Source organism: Delphinapterus leucas, chromosome 8, assembly GCF_059928025.1.
Source record: "Delphinapterus leucas isolate spDelLeu-1000000601 "Yukka" chromosome 8, BTC_Dleu_Yukka2, whole genome shotgun sequence".
In the NCBI taxonomy this organism is placed as follows: Eukaryota; Metazoa; Chordata; class Mammalia; order Artiodactyla; family Monodontidae; genus Delphinapterus; species Delphinapterus leucas.
Window position 1 is genome coordinate 33182060 of NC_143136.1, and position 21906 is coordinate 33203965.

General features: G+C 38.2%; 1 protein-coding gene across 5 annotated transcripts in view; it reads right to left on the reverse strand.

Annotated features, from left to right (window-relative positions):
- Positions 1-21906, reverse strand: part of FAM117B (family with sequence similarity 117 member B) — a 91784-nt gene that overhangs the window by 6383 nt on the left and 63495 nt on the right. For 4 of the 5 annotated variants that reach the window (XM_089915937.1, XM_089915938.1, XM_022567439.2 and 1 more), the window contains exons 5-7: positions 10698-10841; positions 8869-9094; positions 6134-6254 (exon numbers count right to left, since the gene is read on the reverse strand). In XM_089915937.1, coding sequence (XP_089772063.1) covers positions 6134-6254; positions 8869-9094; positions 10698-10841 — 491 coding nt within the window. The remainder of the gene's footprint in view (positions 1-6133; positions 6255-8868; positions 9095-10697; positions 10842-21906) is intronic. The other variant, XM_089915936.1, reaches the window with a different exon arrangement.

Genomic DNA, 21906 nt, shown 5'->3' on the forward strand with positions numbered 1-21906 from the left:
TTTTTTTTTTTAAAAATTACTTACAGACACAAAAAAGGAAAACAAAACTCAAGCTATGTCCAAAGCTTCAAATGCTATTGACCAAGGACACATGATTCAAATTATTTATCTCAGAATGCTGGAAGGACACCAGATTTTGTTGCTGCTTTCAGTTCCCTGGCGAGCCCCGGGCACCACATAGGATGCTCAGACATCTAAGTGAAGATCTAAGATAGCCAATTTGAATAAAGAATTTCCTAAAGCAAAAGATATTCTAGCTGTTTAAAGACAAAAATATGTTCCACTATGATTTTTCCAAAGTCTGCACTATTTTGAAGGGAAAAGGCAAGGAAATTAATGACGTACATTGTCTATCTTTTACTGAGTTCCACCACTGCGTGACTAAACTTCGGTGGGCATAAGTTCTCCAAGTGCACTTAAAAATCTCTTTGAAACAATTCTCTAAGTTAATAGCCATGATGGTTTTCTGAATAACGTAACATAAATGTAAAATCAAAATAAAACTAATGACAGTCCTCTGTTCTGAAAGTTTTTATTGAAGCCAAATCCTTCCCTGTCCCTAGTTGCTCCTGCAAATTAACCCAAAGAGTTGCAAAAGGATACGAGTGTTAATGGTATTCCCTGAAAATATAAAAAATTAAACTGTTAACGTAACATGGAAGTGACACAAAATTAAAAAGAAATTCAAGTGGAAGAACCTAAATAAATCAAGATTCAGGTGGGAAAAGGTAATACGATATGACAAAGTATTGTTCTCATCTCTCCTAATGAAATGAAAAAAAAAAATCCAAATGTGCCAAGTCTGCACTAGATTCTGGAGACCCAAAGACGAAATGAACTACAAGGAGATAAACATGTAGTTCTTGGGAAGAGGGAGGTACTGGAGACAGACTGTATTTCAATATCATTAGTCTCCTTTCTAATCGTTAATTTGTTTTTAAAACATTATTCAGAGAAGCTACGAATTACTTCAAAGGATCCATAAGCTTTACTGGACTGCCAGAGGTGTCCATAGCACAAAAAAGCTTGAAAACTCCCGCTAGCGGGACGGACAGATGTGATAAAAATGGTTTGTAAAAGGTTTAGGGGTAGAAAAAGGGAGTGGATAACCTGTGGCACAGAGAAAGAGAGGGAGTTTGGTAGGAAGGTAGCTTCTAGAGGAAGTAACATCTGAACTGGGTTTGAAAGAATGAATAAACAACAGACCTGCGGAGTAGGTGCAAAAAAAGAAAAAGTTCCAAGCACAACGTTTTTGGGTGGGCATATTTTGCTTTGGGTGGGTATATTTTATTGATTAATAGTGAATACTAAAAAAAAAAAAAAATAGTGAATACTACCCATGGATAGCTTTGGCAAGTATAATAATTTAAAAAGAAAAAAATTACATTGTTTAAATTTGTTTTTCTTGTGTATTGTTCTTTCTTGGATACAATGGAAACTTAATACTTGAGTACATCTAGGGCCACATGTGTATTTGGATATATTATGATAAGAAGAGCACACACTCCTCTGTTTTTACTGACAGCATGGATTTCAATTCCTTAAAGAAGATAGGAAGTTGAGATTATGTTTCTTATTTTTTTTTTTTTTTTTTTTTGCGGTACGCAGACCTCTCACTGTTGTGGCCTCTCCCGTTGCGGAGCGCAGGCTCCGGATGCACAGGCTCAGCGGCCATGGCTCACAGGTCCAGCCGCTCCGCGGCATGTGGGATCTTCCCGGACCAGGGCACGAACCCGTGTCCCCTGAATCAGCAGGCGGACTCCCAACCACTGCTCCACCAGGGAAGCCCCATGTTTCTTTTTCTTTTAAATAAATTTATTTATTCATTTATTTATTTTTGGCTGTGTTGGGTCTGTTGCTGAGCACAGGCTTCTCACTGCGGTGGCTTCTGTTGCAGAGCACAGGCTCTAGGCACGCGGGCTTCAGTAGTTGTGGCACATGGGCTCAGTAGTTGTGGCTCGTGGGCTCTAGAGCGCTGGCTCAGTAGTTGTGGCGCACAGGCTTAGCTGCTCCGCGGCACATGGGATCTTCCTGGACCAGGGCTTGAAGCTGTGTCCCCTGCACTGGCAGGGGGATTCTTAACCACTGTGCCACCAGGGAAGTCCGAGATTATGTTTCTATAATTAAATAATGCTTGTATTTTCTTTTGAAGAATTATATTCTTCAATTATATTCAATTATATTCTTCAATTCTTCATTCTTATATTAGGAGAAAAAGGGCTAATCAATTTTTATACCCTCCTCCAAATGAGGCCTAGATTTTTAATTAATTTATTTATTGTTTGAGGTTATCTTATTAAAAAGATAAAACTGTCTTAAAAATCACTTAAGACACATGGCTGCTAATGGATCTTGAAGATGAAACCACACATTTCTGAGATACAAACTTCTGACTTGGACATTTTTTAATGACAGAATCTAAAATCAGTTTAACTTCCTTTCTGCTTTTACGAAAACAGACTTATGACAGATCTCACACAAAATAACGTAAACAATAACAACTTGTCTAACTGGCACCCAGATCAAGAAACAGAACACTAACAGTAAAAAAAAAAAAAAAAAAAAAAAAGGCATCACCACCCCTCCTCCAGTCATGACCCCAACCCACCAAAAGGAATCATTTTTCACTCCATTTAACTTCGAGGAGCAGATTCCCCAAGAAACTCGTTACCCACCCCTGGGGTGTATGACCAGTATTATACTTATGCTACTAGAAACTGCAGGTACTAATACTACTTCAAAGTTTTCTTCAATTTAAGAACCATACATATCAAAAAACCAAAACACACATACACACACGTGTACACAGAAACCCTCAGAACTAGTTTAAATATTTTACTTTTTCCTTAAGAAGTTATTCCGAAAGGATTGTATCTCAAAATAAACATAACTGCTTGCTAGCTGACTTTCTGAGAAACAGATGGTCAGGATGGATAATTATTATAGCTATTTTCATACTGATGTGAGGAATTCTTTGGTATTTTTTTAAAGGCTTATGTATTTTCTTTTTAAATTCAGGAATAAATTAGTAGCTAAGAAATGGTGATTCCAAATTACTTAAAATGGGAGGGATGGAAAGAAAGGAAGAAAAGAAGGGGTTATGTCATATTTTTTAAAAAATCTCTATACTGAAAAGAAGCCAAAATATCTAGGAATCTAAGGTAACTAAGGTCAAGGAGTTCATTAATTGGGATCAGGAAACAGCATATGTGACTTCATTAAAAAGGACTTGCTGGGACTTCCCTGGTGGTCCAGTGGTAAAGAATCCGCCTTCCAATGCAGGGGACGCGGGTTCAATCCCTGATCGGGGAACTAAGATCCCACATGCCGTGGGGCAACTAAGCCCATGTGCCTCAAACTACTGAGCCTGCGTGCTCTGGAGCCCCTACTCCACAACTAGAAACAAGCCCTTGTGCCACAATGAAAGATCCCACATGCCACAATGAAGATCCCGCATGAACTAAGACCCAACGCAGCCAAAAATAAATTAAATTAAATAAATAAAAGACTATGCCTCTGGTGCCATATTAGCTATAAAAAAAAAAAGGACTTGCTAAGTGCAACTGGCATGGCTATGGTCTGTGCTGTATCAAAAAAAAAAAAAGAAATGCAAAATCTGGTCTTGCCCTTTCTGGGCCCAAATCCAACTACCTGTTTTCTTTCAGGTAAATAAACATACATTTCTAAAAACCAGAGATCAACCTCTCACTGACTCCAACCCCTGGTTCAGGTCAGAGTTATTATCTTTAAACCAAAACTAAGACTTGGAGAGAAAAGTATACTTTAAAGAATGATTAAGATAAAATTTAAAAATTAGGACCAGGGGCTTCCCTGGTGGCGCAGTGGTTGAGAATCTGCCTGCCAATGCAGGGGACACGAGTTCGTGCCCCGGTCCGGTAAGATCCCACATGCCGCAGAGCGGCTGGGCCCGTAAGCCATGGCCGCTGAGCCTGCGCTCTGCAACGGGAGAGGCCACAACAGTGAGAGGCCCGCGTACAGCAAAAAAAAAAAAAAAAAAAAAAAAAATAGGACCAATAATCTACCCTTGCTTTAATGCTAGTGCATCCAGTTTTGCTCTAATTATGACATAACTGGGGCAAAAAGAAACCAATTTTTTAGACTTTGAGTAACTTGTTTTATTGATAGGTTAAAATTACCTCTAAGAAATCCACGATTGGGTTACCGCTGTTAATTTCTTTTTGGAATATAATTAAGATATTTAAAAATGAATAGATTTCCATGTGCTACACATCCTTTATATCAGTAAAATTTATAATAAACTATGCACATTTAAAAAAGACTAGGTTTACCTTCTAATAACAGATGGATGTGCCATAAAACATTTTATATGTCAGGGTTTACCTTATGTTTCTTTGATCTATCTATCCATCCACACACACATCCCATCCTTTCTTCCTTCCCTTTAGAAACAAATAACATAGTTGTATGTATATACTCCAGTTATTGAGAAATTTTCCAAATGTAATAGTCTAAGGCAGATACCACAGGACACCAACCCACACAACCAATATTCACTCAAAGTCATTTACACAGAAATTCAAACTGCTTTTTAAGTCCATCAGCCATTTCTCTGCACTTAGGCACATCTGAATCACCAATACGTCAACCAAAGATTTCAACTCCATAAGGTTCCATGTGAACCATTTGATTTTTACTTAAAAGAATGACTCCATTTCTTAAGAACTCTCATGAAAAGGTCTAAGCCAGCATTTTCAAGTCAAGCATAAAAATCCTATGAGGTTTGTTAAAGATGCATAATCTAGGTCCTACCTACATCCATATTTTTACTCATTAGGCCTGGGATGGGACCTGGGAACCTGCAGTTTTAACTAATAACCCAGATGATTATGATGCAGGGAGTCTATGCACGTGGAGAAATACTGCTTAAACTCTCTGGCACCAGTCAAGTTTTTAGACTTACATGGTGAAAAAAATAAGCAGTTGCTAAAATGGAGTTTTCAATTACTGTCACAAAAGCAGATAGGAGACTGACAGCTGGGATCTCCTAGTAGAGGAGGTGAAGGGATTAAAAAACAATGCTCTTTGTGTGGCAAAATTACTCAGAATTTAGATTAAAGGAAGCACTGACAGAGGGGGAACAGAGAGGAACAAAAGGATTCTAAGATGTTCATGATGGAAGAAAAAGATACATTATGTGATTCAGACAAGGCTGGACAATCTCCACATTGTAGTTTTGGTTTCATAGTGAGAAAAAGCCAGAGGATGGCTTTTAGACTTGCAGCGATAGTGAGACTGGAAGGTGAGGTTTATATAAGTACCATCATCCTCTCCTCAAATAATGTTCATCAGCTAATTTGCTCAGTTTCATACATACCTGCAACCCTGTAGCCACCACTTCCAAAGCAAGGGGCCATAGCTACTGAAAACACAAAGTTGCAATGCTTGCTGAGCAGACTCTGAGTCTAAAACTATGAGTACCTGACTAGAGTACTAGCCAACAGAAATATATGAGCACAGAAGATCGCATACCAAGGGTACCAGACACCGTTTAAAATTCTGCTTCTTCCGTGATCTTCATCACAGGAACATGTTTCTGCAAAGTAATAGGATTCTCTTCCCCATGTTGGCAGGAAAATATTTTTTTTAATTGTTTAGAGAACTGGAGACTATAAGTAGTTAAAAACTGGAGGGAATTTGATCCTTGAGAGAAGGAAACCCACCCTGCGTTGAGATCCGTGGTTTACCTTGAATAAATACAATGCTAAATTCAATGTGTGGAGCTGACTGTTTACAGGTTCAAAACTAACCGTGGGTGATACGCTGGGGACAACTGAGGAAACGTGAATAACAACTGGATATTAGTTCATATTAAGCATAACTGTAATTTTCTTTGGTATGACAATGGTACTGTGGTTATGTAGGAGTGGTTACTTTTACCGTGGTTACTTTTAGGAAATGAATATTAAACTGCATTTGAGGTTAAATGTCATGTCTGCAACGTACTTTCAAACAGTTCAGCAAAAACTAAGCAAAATGTTAACTATAGGATCTAGTGGTGGATCTATGGGTGGTCACTGTACTGTTCTTCAGCCTATTTGAAAATTCTCATAATAAAAGTTTTTTGGGGGGAGGGATGATGGGGGATACTTACGAGCATTCCTCAAAGACTTTGACCCTCTCACAGCCCTCAGGAGGTTCCCTTTTGAACATGTAACTGTTGTTAGGTTTTGGTGAGGTTGCATATTTGGGCAAAGGAGAGTTGTTCCCATTATCTGCAAGAAACGACATGCTGGATTAGTGAGAAACACTAGCACATACGTGCGGAGTCATACTGTATTGGGTTGTTCTTGGCCTCCCCCTACACCATGAATAACTCGAGGGTAAGGAATAGTGCTTCATTCATCCACATCACCCCACTACCTAACACAATTCCTGGTAAAGAGGAGATAATGTTTGTTAAATAAATGCATAAACAAGTAAGAGATTTTTATTTTTCTTCTACTTACCATCACCACAGCCTAGGTAGGTTATTATTTAACCTACCATCACTTACTCCTCAGCACTGAACACTCTGCCATATTTCTATTCTGTACACAGCATATTGGGCTCAAATGCCACTTCCATTCTTCCCAGGACAAGTAACTGAAATGGTTCTTCACTGGTTGTGTATCATTCACTCTTGGTCTGCCCCTCAGAATCACTCTATTTGATTTCTCTGTGCCTCTGGCCACAGTCTCTGCTGCAGGTGGTCAGATCCATATGCACACTATATGCCGAAGACTTTCTTTTGCCTACAAACTTCTCTATACCTAAGAGGTCCTTCTCCATACATTTTCCCAAACCTCCTTCAAAGTCTGGCTCAAAGTTTTTGAAATCTTTCTAAATTAACCCTACCAAAGGGAACACTTCTTGACTCTGGTATGCCCGTCCAGTGCTGATGTCCTCAGTTTCTATTATATTAACTTGAAATTCTAGACATGTTCCCTAAGTGTCCTAAATGTAGAGTCTGACTGTGCCAACTAAACTACAATTCCTTGCTGGCAATATAGCACTGTAGCCCTTTCTCATAAAAGAAATCAGAGGAGCTAACCAGTCGCTAGTCTCCTAAAGTCAAATACAGCAGGACATAAAACTTATGGAGTTCGTATATGTTATTGAAGTAAAAGTAGAAAGTATGGGAAATCAAGGGACAGATTACAATAGCCATGGTTTAGTTTGTGAGGAGAGGGGTACATCTGATTGAGCGCTAAGTACCAGGGGCTGCATTCACTATCCCCGTTTTTTTTTTGTTTTTTTTTTTTGCGGTACGCGGGCCTCTCACTGTTGTGGCCTCTCCCGTTGCGGAGCACAGGCTCCAGACACACAGGCTCAGTGGCCATGGCTCACGGGCCCAGCTGCTCCGCGGCATGTGGGACCTTCCCGGACCGGGACACAAACCCGTGTCCCCTGCATCGGCAGGCGGACTCTCAACCACTGCGCCACCAGGGGAGCCCTCACTATCCCTTTTAATCTTCACAATAAGTATCAGAAGTAATTATGGCGACTCCTGACAAGAAACACATGGCCCAATCAAAGGATTTAGTTCAGTGGGTGTCAAACTTCTGTGCAGGTGAATCACCTGGGGGCACCAAAAACGCCTAGTGCCTGTGTCCTGTCCCCAGGGGTTGTGATTTAATTGGTCTGGGGTGTTGGTCTGGAATAGCCATGTTTTATTTAACCTAGAAGATGACAAAAAAGGGTCCAAATAATAAAATTTTACAACTGCCCACTGTCTGAAGTGACTTCTTCAGAAAATCTTATATCCTCTGTACTTGCTACAGTCTAAGTACTTTAGGTGACTGGCAGTAATGAACAGCTGTCATTGGACATGGAACATTTCAGGACATTCAACACATTCCAAGTAGAAAGTTCTAAATGAATGACTACTAAACTAAGCTGTAGAATGTATTTAATAATAAATATCTTATTATTGCTCTCAAGTTCATGTAATAATAACTATGATTAGGCTAAAAAAACACTGCCCTGATACAGAGAGATGAAAGACCCTATTTGTTTTAAAAGGTAAGAATATTATTAGTAACTAATATGCAAAGTGCTATGTCTCCAATTACTTTCTGAGTCAGGCAAGTGGTTTAATACTGTAAGTAGCCCACCACCACCCCCTTTTACTCCAGGCTTGCCTGGAATACTCATCTTGCATTGATATAAGTCAGCTTAATTCTTGTTAGACATATCACAGGGCTTCCCTGGTGGCGCAGTGGTTGAGAGTCCGCCTGCCGATGCAGGGGACACGGGTTCGTGCCCCGGTCTGGGAAGATCCCACATGCTGCGGAGCGGCTGGGCCCGTGAGCCATGGCCGCTGGGCCTGCGCGTCCAGAGACTGTGCTCCGCAACGGGAGAGGCCACAACAGTGAGAGGCCCATGTACCGCAAAAAAAAAAAAAAAAAAGAAATATCACAAATACAGATCCTAAAACACACTACTGTAACTTGAAGGTTTCACATTCAATTAAAAAGTAGTAAGATTGTAAAAACATGACAACTAAGGTGATAGAGAACAAATGCTTATCAGGACAAATGTTTATCTCATTTATACCAAAAAGAATGTCTCTCACTAATAAGGAACTTGTATTAGTAAGTGCAAAAAAGGAAAAAAAAAAGGTACAAACAAAAGCCCATAACCTACCCAACTAGACCATCACCTGAGCACCACAGTAAAACCTACTGTTTTGTACTCCAATTTTTTTAAATCTATGTTTGAACACATCTCAAAGTAATTATCTTAGTAGCCCTAAGTGTGTATGCTCTGCTAGAAAATGAACAGAATGCATGATACAACACGTGGTATTCACTTATCATCTGGTAGCAAACTCCTCCTGCACTGTACCTTTATCCCTGGGATCAACAAGCAGGTCATCAGCCGAACAAGGGCTCTCCTCGCTCCCCTCGTTGGAGATAGTGAGGAAGGACGTGGGGGACACAGACTGGGAGCGGCTGCTGCTGTTGCTCCCCCGCTCTGCCCCGCCGGGGGTCTGCGTGTCGATGCTGCGCGTGCTGCTGCTTCTCTGCACAAGGGGCGGAGGTGCACGATGGCCGTCTGGAATATCTTGTGGCTGTTATGAAATTTTAAAAACGTAAGTATTTTTGTCATTGATTTTGCATATAACCTATGCACATCCTCCTGTATACTTTAAATCATCTCTAGGTTTCTTATATACCCTAATACAATGCAAATGCTATGTAAATAGTTGCTGGTGTGTGGCAAATTCAAGTTTTGGATTTTGGAACTTTTTGGAATTTTTTTTTTTTTAATTTTTTGGCCGTGCCGCATGGCCCGTGGGATCTTACTTCCCCGACCAGGGATTGAACCTGCGCCCCCTGCAGTGGAAGCACAAAGTCTTAACCACTAGACCGCCAGGGAAGTCCCTGTCATTGATTTTGAAAGGCACCTAACGTCACCCTTCCCCTGTTGTTCCAGAAGACTCAAAAGTCAGAAACCCTCTCATCAGGCCTCGCGAGAAAGAAGCCTCTGTGTTGCTCTGTGGGGACACCCCTGTCTCATCTGTTCCCCGCTGGACACTGAGCGGCAGACAGAGCCTCTGTATTCTCAGGGTCTGGCACATGAGTGGTCAGTGCTTGCTGAAGAATGAACTGCACTGAATTGCTTACCATGTGCTATTATTTTTAAAATTATAAAAAAACAGGCCATTATAAAAGAGGAGAAATCTAGGTGTAACTCTAGGTTCCACATTAGAAGAAAAGGTTATCCACTGTGTGAACTAGTCATAGTTGATGACAGACCCTGCTGCTTTCTACCCCTGCCCACTTCCTTCAAGAACAGGGTTTTCAAAGAAACCTTCCTAAGTGAGAGAAAGCTTAATCACAGCAGTGCTAATTATACAGGGAAATCAAGGAGAACACTCAGAGGGAAGCTTGTGTGACTCACTCAGCAGGGAAACCAGCTCCCTGTATACCTTTGGTACATTTACCTTTATTACATCAAAGAAAGTTTCCCCGTCATTCAGTGGAGGAGGGAAGGAGGAGAGGGTGTGGGCAGTTGCGTTTTCTCTAAGCTAAACCAACCTGTAATCTTAAGGGAGAGAATCTTAGGTGTCAATAAAACACTACTTTAAACTCCCCAATTTCTCTTTCACTGAAGAATGAAAGCTTAAATATACTGTGACATGGTTTTAAATATAAACAGGAAATTTTATCACTGTCTTATATATGAACCACTCTTGTGCGTGTCATAGTTAATAGAATACACATTCTTATGTGTATTATAGGTAAGCAGAACTGTGCTTCGATGATACAGTCAACCAAACAGTGACTAACATAAGCAAGAGGTAGATTCATACTTTAGAAAGTATTCCATGTCATATCCCTCCCTCCCCAACAAACTCATAAGCTAAACTTCTGTTAAACAGAGTTATAGCCAATAAGAAGCATATCACCTGTCTAGGGGTTTTTAAATACAGAAAAACAAAAAATAGTTTCTGTTCAAGGATCCAAATTTAAGTCACATCAGTTGCTTCTATGAGATGCAAAGAAATGAGGACTTTTCATTCACTTGCAAAGGTCAAAGTTTTTCAAAAGAGAAAATTTTCATTCTCAACAAGGAAGAAGCCCATGTAAATACAGAAACCAAAACTGTGAATTTTCTTAATAATTAGAAAAGTTAATGTATGAATGATTTTAAGATACAAGAGTACTTACTATAAGTTGTTCTTCCTTTTCCCCAGTCTCTTTAATTATTATTTCAATCTCCTGATTCAATCCTTCCACACTATTCCGGAACCGGGAGCCTGTTGATTTGGTGATGGGAATTACTGGAATAAGTGCACTCTTTGGAACAGGAGCCTTAAGAAAAAGTGGTGGAGGTGGGAGAAGATACACTTAATACTACCTTTAAGTTCTCTAGATGGAAGCATACTTCCATTTGACATGGTTAACTCTAAAATAAATCAAAATAAAATTTATAGGCCTCACAAAAACTGTGAAAACCCAAACCTGCTCCTTGGTATACATGAAATATAATTTAAAGCCAAAACCCCAGACAATCAAGGGAGAATTTCAGAAGTTTATTCACATCTATGAGGGACTATAAAGGGTATAGAGATAAAGGAAAATACTAAAAGAATGTTAACCTCAGATATTCCTTTATAACAGAGTTCAGGTTTCAGAACATAACTTTAAAGTCCTCTAGTGCCATAATTATATATATTCCAGGAAGTAAACAACAAACAGTAATTTATCAAAAAAAAAAGAAAAATATTTTGGTGGAAAAATAAAATCACTTCCAAAGTCCATACACAGTAGCAAGATTACAGAATAACTTCCCTGTGAAATTTATTTGTACTGTCATTGTAATGATATTAATATGTTTTGCTCCAAAGCCTATCTCTAATTTTTTTTAAAAAAATTTCCCACTGGCACAGTATTACTTTTGAAAAGAAATATCTGATTATATTACAGGATGTCACTTGGTTTCCTGACAAATACTCAAAATAAAATATGAAACAAGAATTGCGAGGTATCTGCCAAAGTTCATAGCAACAGTGTGCCAGAAGATCATCTTGTATTGTCCTGCTGTCTGGTAAAGAAATGTGATTAATCTATCCTTCATTTAGGGAGGTTTCTTTGGAAAACCTCCCTCTCAGAGAAAAGTGGAAGCAAGGAAACAAAGGTAGTAACAGGGCCTCTAATCAGTTACCACTAGTTTCATTTGATAACCTTGTTGTCTGACACAGAACTTAATGTTAAACCTGTATTTCTCCTTTTTTATTCCTGCACACCTTTGTAATTAAAAAAAAGAGAGAGAGAGAGAAAAAAGCACAACACAAAAATCCTGGGAAACCAAAGCAAGACATTTGTTAGAAAAAAAGTCAAAGGGAAATCAAAGGGAAAGCTTCAATCTGGAGTGCTGAGGCAGCACTTCTTCATTGCTTAGTTATGTTGGGCCCCGAGTCTCACCTTCCTCACATGTAATATGAGAACACGGCACTCCACCTCAGAGAGTGGTTCTGAGAATGAAACGAGAGGACAGGGGTGCAGTGCCTGGCCCAGAACAGATGGATCCTCAGTAAACAACAAACAGCTACAATTTTTATTTTGTGTTTTCCCTATTATGAATTTGTGTTTTCCCTATTTTATTCTTCTCTTTCCATAAATTTTTTCAAGTACCATTTATTTTCTTCTACATATGGAATCTTCTAACTTTCCCGCTTTTCAATCCTTCTGTTCCCCAGTCTTCTCCCCATACCCTCAAGCTTCTCATATTACTTATTTCCTTTTCACTTCCATCTCTCTTCTTTCTGTCCCATCTTCTAGTCTCAATATCCACTATCAAAGGAAGGAATATGACAAATCTTAAGTTTAGATATTCTATAGTGTTTTATAGAGAAAATTTATATAATTAAATTTTTTTCAAGTCCACATCTTTGAGTCATTCTCTACATGGTAGATCTTTGGGGCACTGATATACCATTTCCAAAATTGTTTGTTGAGGAAATCTTTGCCATGTCTTTGCCATGAAATCAAGGCCATATGTCTATTCTCTTGGTCTACTTCCTTTTCTCTGAAAACTTGTCCTGGTTAGACGCCTTCAGATTCCATGAGTGGTAACAACTCTCCACCCAACTTGGCAGGTGGCTAAAGCACAACAGCATCACAGATCAAGTACTGGTTGGAAAATAAAACCTGAACTCAATGACACTCTATACTTAACAAAATTTAAATTTCACATCACCTCACGTCAGCTAAACTATAAATTCCAAGTAACAAAGAGTGGCCTATAAGAACAATGAGATTTTTAAAAGGTGAATGAGAGAATTATTTTGCAAATTTACAAACAGAAAATCATGGGAGTAAAACTTGATTAAAACTATTCATATAGGTCTTCAAAGGTTTAGCTCTCATATTTCTTTTGATTCCCTCTTTCTTCAAATAAAAACATAGATACTGCCTATATGGGAAAGAATCTGAAAAAAAAAAGAGTGGATATATGTATACGTATAACTGATTCACTTGCTGTACACCTGAAACTAACACAATAGTATAAATCAACTATACTCCAATAAAAATTTTTAAAAAACCAAAACACAAATGCTATGTTCAGGGGAAAAAAAGCAACTAATTTCTCAGCATTTTCTGTTCTACCTATTGGAACAAAGTCTCATCTATCCCAAATATTTCACAAAAGTGGAGTTAAAGAACACTCTTCCTTTATCTCTGAAAGTTTATCTGACCAAAAGCCAATATATACATATGCAACACACACACATTTATATTTCACACACACAAAAAGACTATTCTTCCAAAATGTCTAGAGTAAAAAGCTATACTTGGGTAGAGGAATCTCAGGTGATATATTTTTCTTTTAGATTATTTTTCTGCAACCAACCTGAGAGGAGAAACTATGTCTTACTCATCTCCTTATTGCCACTGCCTAACAGAATCTAGAACAGACGTGATGCTTATTTGACAAGGCTGGTGTTATGAATTGAGTATCTGTATCCCCCTAAAATTCACATATTGAAGCCCTAACCCCCAATGTGGCTATATTTGGAGATGGGGGCTGTAAGGAAGTAATTAAGGTTAAATGAGGTCATAAGAATGGGGCCCTGATCCAACAGAATTGGTGTCCTTGTAAGAAAAGACACGGGAGAGCTCACTCACTTGTGCTCTTCTTCCTCTCCCCCTCCACACACACGCACCAAGGAAAGGCCATCTGAGCACATGAGAGGGCAGCCATCTGCAGCCCAAGGGGACATCTCACACCAGACACTAACCTTGCTGGCACCTTGATCTTGGACTTCCAGTCTCCAGAGCCATGAGTAAATTAATTTCTGTTGTTTAAGCCACTCGAGCTTATGGTATTTCACTATGGTAGCCCATGCTGACTGATACACTCACCCTTAGCTTTATTCTTCATTTTTAGTTTTCAACACTCTAAAGAGACTACTTAAACTTAATCCTGAGATACAGTAGCTTGAGAGAACTTGAATATGGCCATAAAAACTTTACTCTGAGACACTATTTTTAAATGGCATTGTTTTCTTTATTGCAAAAGTAATAAGTATTCACTGAAGAAAAATAAATGGGATTGTTACTAATTTGATAAATATCCTTCTATCTAGCCCTTTTCTTCTGTGCATAGACACTTTTAACCAGAAATAGATTGTAACTTGTGTTTTGTAACTTATTTTTTTACTTCCTATTTCCCTAATTTTACTTCCCAATTCCCTAATTCCTATTTCTTTCTATGCTTTAAAACACTTATTTACCAAATCATTTTTATAGCTGCATAGTATTTCATTGTATAAGTGTATGAAGAAGTCAGTGTCCTGTTATTGGCCAAATAGTTTCCAATTTTTCACTATTCAAAAAAAATACTGGCAATTCCCTGGTGGTCCAGTGGTTAGGACTCTGCACTTTCACTGCCGACGGCTTGGGTTCAATCCCCGGTCAGGGAACTAAGATTTCACAAGCCACGCGGCCCAGCCAAAAATAAAAAAAGAAAACAAAAAAAAATGCTGCCATAAACATCCTCTTAGATGAGTATTTGCACACATATGTAAATACTTCCTTAGGATACAATCCTGGAAGGACTAATGGCTCAAAATGCAAGAAAGATTTTCAGGATTTTGATTCATATTGCCAAACTGAGCAGCAAAATATTTTTACTCCTTACAATATCTGCACCTCCATGTTCATTACCGCATTCATAATATTCACAGTAACTATGACATGGAAACAACCTATGTGTCTGTTGATGAATGAATGGATAAAGAAAATGTGGAACACACATAAACGATGAAATATTATTCAGCCATGAAAGAAATCCTGCCATTTGCGACAACATGGATGGACCTTGAGAGCATTATGCTAAGTGAAATAAGTCAGACAGACAAATACTGTATACTGTATGTTCTCACTTATATGAGGAATCTAAAAAAAAACACAAACTCAAAAAATAAATTAAAAAAATTTTAAAATAAAAATAAAAGTAAACCAAACTCATAGAAACAGAAGTAGATTGGTGGTTGCCAGGGGCAGATGGATGGAGGAAATGGGTAAAGACAGTTAAGAATACAAACTTCCAATTACAAGATGAATATGTTCTGGGGATCTAATGTACAGCATGGTAACTATAGTTAACAACACAGTATTATATACTTGGAAGTTGCTAAGAGAGTAGATCTTAAAAGTTCTCACCAGAAAAGAAAAAACAGGTAACTACATGAGGTGATGGGTGTCTTAACTAATCTTACTGTGGTAATAATTTCACAATATATACATATACCAAGTCATCACACTGCATATCTTAAATACACAATGTTATGTGTCAATTATATTTCTATAAAGCTGGGGAAAAAGGAAAAGAATGATACACGATATCTTCAAAGTTGCTTTTTAAAAAACTTTTGCCCTATGAACGACACTGTCAAAAGAATGAAATACTAATTCAGACTGGGAAAAAATATTTGTAACTCACATAGTCAACAAAGGACTTGTATCCAGAATATATAAAGATATCTCAAAACTCAGTAATAAGAAAACGAACAACCTGATTTAAAAATGGGCAAAATATTTGAACGTACACTTTACCAAACATGATATACAGATGGCAAATAACCATATGAAAAGATGTTCACTAGGGTAATGCAAATTAATATCAAGATGCAATGTCACTACACACCTATTTGAATGGCTAAAATAAAAAATACTGACAATACCAAGTGCTGATGAGAAAGCAGAGCAAAGGAGATACTCAAACACTGCTGTTGGGAATGCACAATGGTACAACCATTCTGGAAAAGTTTTACAGTTTCTATTAAGTTCAAGATACAATTACTATATGAACAAGCAATCCTATTCCTGAGCATTTTCCCTAGAAAAATGAAAATTAATGTTTATGCAAAATTCTACAAGGAAACGATTACAGCAATTTTCTTCATATCTCCAAAAACTCCTCAGCAATAAAAGAGAATAAACTATTGATATACACAACTTGGATAAATCACAAAGGCACTACTGCTGAGTAAAAGAAGACAGTCTCGGGCTTCCCTGGTGGCGCAGTGGTTGGGAGTCCGCCTGCCGATGCAGGGGACGCGGGTTCGCGCCCCGGTCTGGGAAGATCCCACATGCCGCGGAGCGGCTGGGCCCGTGAACCGTGGCCGCTGAGCCTGCGCGTCTGGAGCCTGTGCTCCGCAATGGGAGAGGCCACAGCAGTGAGAGGCCCGCGTACCGAAAAAAAAAAAAAGAAAAGTCTCAAAAGATTACATACTGTACGATTCCATTCACAGGACATTCTCAAAAAGATTTAACACTAGAGTGATGGAGAACAAATCAGTGATTACAGAGGTTAAGGAGGGGTGTGTGTGTATAAAGGGATAGCATGAGGAAATTTGGGGTGAGTGGTGGTGATGGAATTATTCTCACACAATATCCTGTGTCACAGTATCCTGACTGTGGTGGATGGTTACATGAATCTATACATGTATTAAAATTCATGTAGCTGTATGACAACCCCCCCAAAAAAGTCAATTTTACTATATGATAATTGACAAACAAAAAGAAAAGTTACTAGCTAAAAGAATCATTCTGAATCATGTTCTTTCTGTCTAATATTGTCTCCTTAGGTCTTTGCCTAGAGAGAGCTATATGCTGAAATGGATGAAAGGTGGGAAGAATATCTTTTAAAAAGTAGTCCACAAATGACTTAGGGACCCCTCAAAAGTTAGGTATGTCCCTTTTAGGTGAGGTCAACTGAGTATTGACCAGCCCTGTCAGCTGCCTTTCACACACCCTATTCTTCAATCCTTCCATGTTAGTGCTACAAAGCCAGTAACTTCCCTTGCTTCCCGAAAGCCTCATCAGCAATCCAGCACTGGTTCACCCTGTGACAGAACTGTGATAAGGACAGGACAGGAAGAGGAAGGCAAACAGCAAAGGCCACTACTCCGTTCCATTCTTGTAATAACTTGTATTCTCCACCCTCTGCCCCACTCTCATTCCAAGGTCTTCACTTTCCTACTTTTAACTTCAGTGAAATAATGCCTAAGAGAGTCACTGAAACTGGTTATTTATCATCGGTCTTTTATATCACTAAGACCTATCACTAACACCTTGAAGGAAAAAGAAAATTTTAAAAAACCTATTCTCACCCTCATTTCCTTAGCAACAGAAGTAAAATCCCAAAGTATAATCTAACAAAAGGCTTAAAAAAAAAACCCTCTCCAATTAGATATGTACTTGCTGCAGGGATAAGAGTGGGAGAGTAAAGCTAAGAATATGTTTTGGTTCATGATGGGTCAAGGAAGGAAAGAAACCTCTCTTAAGGTAGTGGCAATAGAAAATAGTGAGGTGACAGGAAACTGATTTGGACTAAAGCACCTAGGGGTTAAAAGAAACCCACAGCTCACTAATCTGCAGTGGAGGGCACGTTAGAACATTTCTGTCAGGCAGTCATCCTTCCTGTGCCTGGACTCTTCCTGTGTCAGGAAACAATGAGGAGACAGGGAACTGGTACAGACTAAGAAAGATCTCAGGAGTTATTAGTATATATACTAGAAATAGAACTTTTACTTTATTTTTTATACTGAGCGAAAGGTACTAAATTCTAAACTTAATTTTCTCTCCTAAATGTCACAAAACAACATAAATAATGGCTTGCTCTGGATGCCATTTTCAGGCTGCACTTGGTTTATAACTGTTAAAGTTATAGAAATGAGGAAGGAGAAGACTAGAAGGGGAAGAGGACCTGTCAAGGTTTCCGCAAAATGTTGACCATCCTAGGTTTTAGAATCATAAAGATCTGTTAGTAAGCTTGCTAAGAACAGAAAGCTTAAGTTTCCTGGGTGTCATGTTGAGAAATGCACATAAGAGGAACCCACCAGTATAGTAACTAACTGTACATCTTGTTACTGCCTTTCCAGGCAGCTACAGAAGTCATAACCTACTCAATTGGTAAGAAGTTTTTCTCAGATGTAATCTAAATAGCAGCAAGTATTTATCAACAGTTTAATCTATTTAAGGCAAAAGAAAGGAAGGAAGGAAAAGAAAGAAAGAAAGAAAATGGCCACTTCCCTAAGGTCAACACACCATTTTAGATAAATGAAGCAAAGGTTCAACTGTAATTCATTTAACTAGCAAATAGCTATATGATTAGAAGAAAAAAAATCTACCCAAGCTGCCAGGGAAAGATTTTCTTCATTAAGCATACTGTTATTGTTCTAGAAATAAAAGATAATAATAGGCCTTTGATTTTACTCCTTACATAAGCTATATTCTAAAATATCTAAAAATAACAAAAATGACTATACTTTAATTTTTATGCTTCATTTCAAGGGCTCTTAAGGAATTCTATGTGTGTGTATATAATTTATTTTTCCCATATCCACACAGCTTTCTGTAATAAAGTCTACATTTCTAAATATAAATCAGTGTATGCAAATATAAGTGGGCTATCATATTAACTGAGAGGTCATCCTTAGATAGCTCTGAAAGGTTAAAAATCGTTCAATGTACTAAGGCAAAATCTACCTCTTCTAAGATCTATCCTTTGGAAATAACAAGGATCTCCTATTTTCTCAATTTTTGATTCTTTCTCCTCAAATCAGAATGTTTTCCATTCAATTAAGAGAATCACTGTTTTAACATTTTTTTTCTATTTACATTCTCCATATATCTATATACATTACAGCTTAAAGATCAAATTCTGCATCAAAGCTGAGAAGTAACCAACAAAGAAAGAACTCCAAGAGGAGGGTTGGCTAATCCTGAATCTTCATTCGAGGTCAATCTACATTATAACTTAAGTATCTGTTTCAAAGTGTGGGGATAAGACTGTGGTATGACACAGAGAGTCAGGAAAGATGGGAAGAACACCTACTGAAGCAGTAGCTGAGCAGGAAAAAGAAATATACAGTTAAATTTTCAAAGGAAGAAAAATGTGCCTTGATAGGCAAGTAGGATGGAAAAAGGTCTGTTCAGCAATTCGACAGAGATCTATGAGAGAAATATGAGCCAGAAACCCTAATATAACAACAGGGAGGTCAAAACTGATGTTTAGAATGGTTTTAAAAAAATAAGAAAGCACTGGAAAAAAAGCTTTCCAATCTTAAGGGCTTTTGTAGAGGGTCTCCATGTGGCCTTGATTCCTCCTGTCCTGTCAGCATTACTTTATTTCTGTCCTCCAGCAATCACTGTCCTTTCATCTGATATCCCCCTCTTAGCTCTTCTAAGCTACAACTATACTCTATAATAAAGGTCACAGCTGAAGCACCTACTCTTGATTACTAAGTACCAAAATCTTAAAACTTTCAAGAACAGCAATCATGTCCTGGACTGGCATACAAAGATTTTACTGCAGAGCAGCAATTTTCTCTTTAAAGTGCAACGCCCCTCTCACTTCTCAGATGAAAATAGGTTTTTATCCCTTTCTACCTCACTATCCCTTTGCTCTCAAACCCTCCTAAGCTACTACAAAACTACAGTGTCCCAGCCCAGATAAAGAAATAAGAAAATCCTATGGGAGGGCATTCTTGCTTGAGGCTATAACAACCAGAAACACCTGCATGATTTTTAAATTCTCACTCCTAAATTAGTTTAAGCAACTGTGAAGATGCTGCATCTCCCGCTCCTCTGTTACTAATATCTGACTCTAATCATCAATCAAACAATCCTGAAATGTATTAGTTACATCTTCTAATGAGAATATTTCTTGAAATACTCCTTAAAAGTACGATACCGTAAGTATCTGAGGGCTCTGTCAATTTTGGAAACCACTGACATGTGAAAAGATTCTCTCTCCTAAAAAACTTGGCAGCATTTATTCTTCATAACAAATAGTTCCCCACCCCCCAAATTTCCAGGGAAAGAACCACTCAAAAAGGTATGTGAGAATTCTTTTGTAACTGCAAAAATCCATTGTAAGCCCAAGAAAAAGATCTTTTGTTAACCAGTGGTTATAGACTATGAGCTATCAGCAGGGCAATACTGTCCTTGATCATTAAGGGATACTAAAGGAATTTCCCAATAATCTTCTCCAAACAAAAAACACCCTCCAAACCAAAAATCTGTAATAACTTGGAAAGGCTATGAAGAGAAAAGTTAAAGAGCCCTCCCAAATATTCAAACTTCTTAACCAAATAATGGAAAATGTACCCCTAGGAAAGCATAAATATATAAAAAGTTTTAAGCACACAGGAACTGGACCCAACTAAATAGCCAAAATTAGGGAAATGCTCTACAGAATCTAAAACATTAAAAATGTTCCTGAAGCATCTGTAATAACAAACATTTTTCCACATTAAGTAAAATTTTTTAAATATATAAAGTCTAACATATGGTAGAATCTCAACAAGGAATGAGAAAGGAAAAAGAAGAAAAAATGTAAGGAATAGCTGTCTTTAAAGAGTGAGACTCTGGATGATTTTTTTCCTATTTGATTTAAAAAAAATAACAGCTTGATTGAGACAATCTTTTTATTTGACTTTTTTAGTTTCTAAAATTTTTGTAATAAGCATGTAAATATTTTTATGATAATAAAAGCTTTAGAAAATAACTTCCAATATGAAATTGGCAGAGAAGCCTAGTGAAAAATCCAACTGGAAGCGACCTAAGATCTACTGAGCAGTTATTATGGGTCAAGAATTGCATTAACTGTTTTATAACATTCTATCGCATTTAATCCTCAGTATAACACACTAACAGGTAATACTATAATGCAGAGAGAACCCGAGGAACTTCATACAGCCAACAAGAAGCAGGACCCAGATTTAAACTAAACAGTCTGATCTCAGGGCACCTGTGCTCATCCTCTAGCTACATGATCTCCCAGGTTACTTTCGGGTTCTGTGTTAGCATCTAATCTATTATTTCCAGACAATTATATTTGTATTTTATCTACTTATTTTTTATGTTGGTTGGTAGATTTTTTTTGCAGCAGCTTATTGAAAAATAATTCACAATACCATACAACTTACTCGTTTAAAGTGTACAACTTTTGCTTCTGAATGGTTATTGAACAGAGTTGTACAACCATTACCACAATTGATCTTAGAATCACACCAAAAATAAGTCCCTCACCCATTAGCAGTCACTCTCTATTTCCCCCCAACTTTCCCAGCTCTAGGCAACCACCAATCTACAACCTGTGGGTTTGCTTATTCTGGACATTTCATGTAAGTGAAATCATATAATATGTGTTCTTTTGTGTCTGGCTTCTTTCACTTAGCATAATGCTTTCAAAGTTCACCCATATGGTAGCATGTACCAGTACTCCATTTCTTTTTATGACTGAATAATATGCCATTGTATGGATATACTGCATTTTATTTTATTTTATTTATTTATTTATTTTTTGCGGTACGCGGGCCCTCTCACTGTTGTGGCCTCTCCCGTTGCCGAGCACAGGCTCCAGACGCGCAGGCTCAGCGGCCATGGCTTACGGGCCCAGCCGCTCTGCCGCATGTGGGATCTTCCCGGACTGGGGCACGAACCCGTGTCCCCTGCATCGGCAGGTGGACTCTCAACCACTGCGCCACCAGGGAAGCCCTACTGCATTTTATTTATCCATTCATTGGTTGATGGACATTTGGGTTGTTTCCAAATTTTGGCTACTGTGAGCCACGCTGCTACGAACATTTGTGTCCAAGTTTTTATGTAAACATATGTTTTCAATTCTCTTGGGTACATACCTTGGAGAGCAAGTGCTGGGTTATAAAGTAACTCTATGTTTATTTAGCCTTTTGAGGAACTGCCAGGATGTTTTCCAAAATGGCTGTACCGTTTTACATTCCTATCAGCAATAAGGGTTCCAATTTCTCCACATCCTTACTAACACTTGTTATCTGTCTTTTTAGTTTTAGCTATCCTAGTGGGTATGAAATAGTATCTCACTGGAATGTGTATGCATTTC